This window comes from Palaemon carinicauda, chromosome 1 (assembly GCF_036898095.1).
Source record: "Palaemon carinicauda isolate YSFRI2023 chromosome 1, ASM3689809v2, whole genome shotgun sequence".
NCBI lineage: Eukaryota > Metazoa > Arthropoda > Malacostraca > Decapoda > Palaemonidae > Palaemon > Palaemon carinicauda.
Genome location: NC_090725.1, coordinates 211209796 through 211216497, shown reverse-complemented (window position 1 = coordinate 211216497; position 6702 = coordinate 211209796). Strand labels below are relative to the sequence as shown.

The 6702-nt window shown below is 32.9% G+C and overlaps 1 protein-coding gene across 1 annotated transcript in view; it reads left to right on the top strand.

The window, feature by feature from the left end:
- The window catches only part of LOC137644051 (uncharacterized), a 28873-nt gene extending 22424 nt beyond the window's left edge, over window positions 1-6449 (top strand). The window contains exons 4-5 of the mRNA XM_068376960.1: window positions 1695-1894; window positions 6157-6449. Of these exons, the coding sequence (XP_068233061.1) occupies window positions 1695-1894; window positions 6157-6274 (318 nt within the window). The 3' untranslated portion in view covers window positions 6275-6449. The remainder of the gene's footprint in view (window positions 1-1694; window positions 1895-6156) is intronic.
- Window positions 6450-6702: the final 253 nt, after the last annotated feature.

Here is a 6702-nt window from a genome sequence, read left to right as displayed (position 1 = left end):
ATCGTGAAGCTTCGAAAGCACGTGTCATTGAACATTCTCTCTCTCAAACATGACGCAATACCTCATAAAATATAAAAGAGCATTACCTAAGCATTTGTTCCTATCTCTCATGAATCCTACAACACTTTCAAATAGAGTACGTAAGACTTCGTAGTAAACATACGTGAAAATAAGAAGTTAATTCTTAAAAAATAAAGGAAAATTACGTATGTTGACTTGAATTAAAAGGTAAAATGAAATCCACGACGAAAGTCTTACATAATTTATATAGAATATGTATATCTACATGAGAAGGGCTCATTTTACGGGCTGGGTATCATCTCTTCAATGTACAAATTAAAACAATATAGATAAAATTATTAATATACTACGATATTTACTCTACACTAGACCAGCTTCGTAAGTATATATATATATATATATATATATATATATATATATACATATATATATATATATATATATATATATATATATATATGTCCATGGAGAAAAGCCTTCTTTGTTAAGTGAAGGAACCTCCTGGCAAGCAAATTATAATTTATCATAACTGTAGCTAGTATATATATATATATATATATATATATATATATATGTGTGTGTGTGTATATATATATATATATATATATATATATATATATATATATATATTATGTGTATATATGTATATATATGTGTATATATATATATATATATATATATATATATATTATGTGTATATATGTATATATATGTATATATATATATATATATATATATATATATATATATATATATGTATATATATATATATATATATGTATATGTATATATGGGTTAAACACCATGAAATAAAAAACAGGTGCATGATACTTCAAAAGCTCCTTTCAGACTCATCATCCTTCACTTTTTTTTCAAAGATTAAATGCTTCGGATCAGCTTCCTCCCTACTTAGTTTTGTTCCTCCTTTCTGATTTAGCAATTATTTCTTTAATTGTTCTATCGTAGGTCCTCTTTTTCTGATTTCACTCCCTCATCCCTTCCCCCATGAACTTCAACCCCAACACTTCCCTTCCTACAGACTCATCTTTTTTTTCATGGCATGAAGTGGACTTGTCACTTTTGTATTTTTTTTCTTTTATAGGTTCTGGTAGTTCTAATATTCTCACATTCTGTATCCTGTCAATCTGTTACTGCTCACGTTCACCTAAACATTCTTAACTTAGCTTCATCCAGCTTTTGTTCCAATGATTTACATATTTTTCGAATACCTACTCGTGCATCATCACAATTTTCATAACTGTTTTACATATTTCACTTTCAATATCTACACATTCTTTCTTTCTACAGCCAAGATTTGGGATTCTCTATCTGCTTCAATTTTCTTTAGCACACAACCTTCTATCTCTCATAAGGTAGATGTGCTGCTGTCCTTATACTTAAGTTAGTCTCCCTCTCGTTTCTTTTCTGTTATATTCATCAAGCTAGGGATACAAAACTGGAGTTATCCGTTCCAACTGTTGTTTGTAGCCTAGAAAAAATATCTTAGAGTGATTGAAGATATGAAAGAAAGGTATTTTGAGCAGCATGAAGTTTTAGTAACCATTTTTAGTATTAGTTCTTCTTGACTTATATAATTCTACTACACAGGCAACCACATTCAAATTAAAATAAAATCTAATTCGCTTGATTTCTTCTTTCCCTGACCTGCGAAGATTCAACTCTGGGGCACACTAGCCGTGCTGATCCTGATTCTCGCTATCGTAGTTTGGTACTGCCGCCACGATGGGGACTGTTGTGGAAACAAGAAAGGCCAAGAGGACAAAAAATGCTGTGGTTGCTGTGGAGGAAGTACTGATGATGACCACGAAATTCAAGAAGTTGTAGGAGGTGATGATGGTAGTGATGATGACGAGTAAGTCCTGCATCTGATTTTTTTTCTGTATATTATGCTGTACATCAATAGGTGGTTACAATAGTGGCAATATCTGCAGTAACCCAGTTAATGAAGGCTGTGATACTAATAGGAAGATATTATTGAAACACTTTAATAGCCTGTACTCTGTTGTAGCAGTCTCCTTACACCAGTTCCTTCTCCTAAATGGAGACCTGTGGTTGCTGAATCACATATCAGAAATACAACTAAAATTAGTCCATAATACTAAATTATAATATGACTGTAAGTGTGTCCAGGATATTGGCTCCATTGCATCTTGATCTTTGAATTGACAATATCCAAATCTCGGAATTGATAATCTCTTTTTAACTATATACAACTTATTTGAATTCTAGGTGTGTTTCTTGATCGCAAATTTACTTTTGAGACAAACATCCGGTCTGTTTCTTCAACTGTTCAAAAAATTAAATCTATCATAAAGAAATGTCTTAACTCTTTCAGTCTACTGTGTTTTAAATATGGTGTTCCAGTTTGGTCTTCAGCTGCTGACTATCACCTTAATTTGTTGTATACAGTAAATCTTGCAGTCTATTAAATTCTTTATCCCTGATGTGAATATTAATCTCTGGCACCCTTGTTCAGTTAGTTCTTTTTGCATATTGCGTAAGATTTTTCACAATGCTGATCTTCCCTTGCATTCAGATATTACGATCCTGTTCCATCATGAACTAGATAAGCTGTTAATTCTAACAATCTTGGCCTCTACATCATAAGGCTCAGTATTACTACACAGGACCCTATTTTTCTAATCTGACAGTGGAATCTATGGAACTTCAGAAGTTCAAACTTGTTACAATTGTTTCTCTGTTGAACATGTTGACAAAAGTCTCGCTTCATAGTTTATATATATAGCTAATCTACGTTGTTACTGATTTTAATATATTTCATATATTTTTTTATCATTTTTCTTTTAATGTTCATTGGTTAGTTCTACATCTCCTTTCTGCATTTTACTGAATTCCCTGTTAAAACCATTTTGCGTGTAGCATTTTGGTTTTACAATTAGGATTACTATTAGTAGTAATCATAATATCAAAGAAATTATCGGTGGTTATATTGCTGATGAATTATTACACTATGCAATGCACTAAAAGTAACTTCAAGAATGTTTTCAGGCATGCTCCAAATCATACACCCTTCAACAACATAAAGGATTAAATCGTACCACAAAAAAGAAATATATATATATATATATATATATATATATATATATATATATATATATATATATATATATATATAATCCTTTGAAACATATTAAATGATAATTTCATAAGAGGCTTAAACCACAAAACACTTAAAATGGAGATGATATTCTTCCATAGTCATTTTCCTACTCCGAATATTTCCTCTCTTTCAATATTGTCATTATTATTACCGAACAAGTTACTATAAGGAAAAGACATAGATGCTTAAGAACAAACTCGTTAAACAGCTATATACAGATAAAACCAATGGGAGAGCAGACTTTCATTCGACATTTTTATTCATTACTAGTTATTTCCAGGCGAATGTTATCTGCATGATCACCAGATAGTTTCGATGAGACATTTACATATAAATGTGGTAGCCGATGTGGTAACGTCTATGACTGATGAAGACCAGACTAGGGTTCGAGTCCCGCTCAAATTCGTTAGTTCCTTTGGTCGGTACAACCTCACCATCCTTGTGAGCTAATGATGGGGGGTTTGGGGGAGCCTAAAAGTCTATCTGCTGAGTCATCAGCAGCCATTGCCTGGTCTTCCCTGGTCCTAGCTTGTGAGAAGAGGGGGCTTGGGTGCTGGTCATATGTATATGGGGCAATGTCACTCACCCTTGCCTCTGCTATTCATGAACGGCCTCTAAAACCTTTAAAATCTGCAATACGCTACATTCCAATATTAATCATGTTATTGCTGTTCCTGAGGAGGAACCTTTACTGCCTGTAAAGATAGTCATTAAATAGATGCTCTAGATACAAGCCCTGACCCTGGGAATATTACATTCTTGCATTTTTCTAAGAGCCAGTGGTGAAAGAAGCTGAGTTTAGCTGAATACATCCTGCTTTTATTATTATTATTATTATTATTATTATTATTATTATTATTATTATTATTATTATTATTATTGTTGTTGTTGTTGTTGTTGTCGTTGTTGTTGATGTTGTTATTGTTATTATAAGTCCTAGTTGGAAAAGCAGAACAGTACAAGCCTATGGGCCCCAGTTGAGAAAGAAACCCAAAGGAGAAAATAAAAGATGTAAAATACTATGAAACGAGAGAAAATAAAAGATGTAAAATACTATGAAACGAGAGAAAATAAAAACTAAATCTAAGAAACACAAGAACGTTAAACATAGTAAGAAACAGATAAACGATGAAGCAAGAATGCATCAAGTTGGAAATTAAAAAGTTCCTCAGATAAATTATTTGATTTGGGAGATTATTCCATATTTTCGTCACAGCCATAATAAAGAATCTATACTACTACGTAGTACTGAGCCTTATTTAGGAAAAGGAAGATTATTAGAAAACTTTGCACATGTAATGTGCCATGTGATGGAGGGTAAGGTCTAGCAAGATCTGAATGCAATAGCTGGTTAGTATTATAAGAATAAATTTCAGTTGACAGCATGTACAATAAGCTTATTCCCAAAGATTGATGTTCAGGGATACGGAATTTGGACCTTAAGCTGTTGTTCAGGGATTTAAGATAAAAGTCTGATGATGAAGACAAACAATGGAACAACATTCAAAGGATTGCAAAATAAAAGATTTATAATATTTCCTTAAGATAATCAGGTCCTAAAAGATCTACACAATTTTCTTCATTATAATAATTGTGTGTAATTGAGAGAGAGACCCATCTAATACATCTGTTTAATTTTGAAAAGAAGTCTCATGTTTAACACAATCAAAGGCAACACTAAGATTAAGGCCACTAATACGAACTTCCCCTGCCATAATTAAGGGATTTCTCTAAAGCACTAAAAATTGTGAAAAAGTGCATCACTTGCGAAAACCAAAATGCAAACTATAGAACAGATGATTAGGCCTACCTTCAGCATACCTGTTTAGATGTTTTGTCGAGCAGATCTAGGACCCTACACTTGTTTCTTGTTATGTACCAAATTTGGTCAAAATAGACGTTGGTTTACTGTCGATTGGTGATGATGGGAAACATTGGTCTGGTCGCTCACAGCAAACTATCCTAGTATGGGTGGCTCTGACTAGTACAGCTTTGTGAATCATGGTAATGAATATATATATGGTTATATACATCTATATATATATATATATATATATATATGTATCTATATACACACACACACATATATATATATATATATATATATATATATATATATATATATATATGATGCTATTGAACCACATCATTGCAATCGTGCTTATTACTATTATATTTTCCATTGCTTTTTATATGAAACGTTATTATCGTATGTTCTACACATTTAGCAGGAAGCCACAATAATAAAATGCACTTATTTCAGAAAACTTAGCAATCAGAATGTTGATTTGGATATCTTTGAAAACATTATGAACTTATTTGTAAAATTATTTCACTTACAGGTCAATCTCCAATCATTTATTGCCTAATTGGATTGTACTGTATCTCCCGAAATAATGCCTCATTATGTAAAATGCGTAAAATTCATGTTAGTGCGGAGAAACAAGCGACCAAAAATTACGTGCTTGTGCTCGTCACGCTGAGCTTAAACGAAACTATTAGAAAGTAATCTGAGGAAGCTCTTTAAAAGTTGAAATCATAAAAAAAAGATAAATAATACAAATTTTCGGCTGAATTGGCAATCTTCGTCGACACTTGGCAGTTTTTCTATCTCGCTTTCTAAGCCCAAGTTGGAATTGTTCATTTAAAAAGCTGCAGTTTTCTGGATGTAAAAGAAACACGACAGAAAAACAGCAGCTAAAAAAATCTTGCAACATATAAACAATTCGGCCGAATTTGTGAGAGATTCACGCCTAAAACACCGGGAATTCTCTGAAAGAAATTTAAAATTTGCTCTCCAAGGGCACAGTACAATACCAAAAGAAACAACTTATCTGGATAGGAATTTTGTTAAATTCGTGAGCGGTTATTTGGCTTTCTATTATCCTTACGGGGTCATTCCCCAACTATTCATGATAAATGTGCAATAAAGATACCTTTATTCTTGGATTTACATTCTTAAGAATGATTATTTTCTTCCCTTTCTTTTTCAGGGACGATACACCCGGCCCAGCTGTCTACAAGTTGCCTGACAAGAAAACGCACCCACCTCCCTCCAAGGACCAGATCCCGGAGCAGTACAGGGACATGGACTTCAGTGCTACATCATAATATGATCAGCTATAAATGGATCAACAAATGTCACCCTTAGCATTAAAGCAAACATTCCATAAGATCTCTGTATGGTTAAATCAAAATCTATTATGCATTTCTGGTAAAAATAGAGTTTTCCTTCATTATCCCCCATACTAATTACTTGATCAAAATGGCAGTGTGACAAAGCACTCTAAAGACCTTCCATAATTTTTGGTACTTGAATGCATTGGCAAATCTCGTTAATTAAGGCGTTTACTCGTGACATAATAAAGCCAAAGCCAAGTGAATTTACGAAGTATGTAAAGCAATTCGAATACCTACACTCTCGTCCCTCCAACTACCTTCCCTCCATCTGTCTAGAGACCCTCCTCCTATCCCTTCATTAACCCCCTTTCTTAGTCTCTCCGGAGTCGCTTACTCCACCTTTTCTGTAACCTGTTATA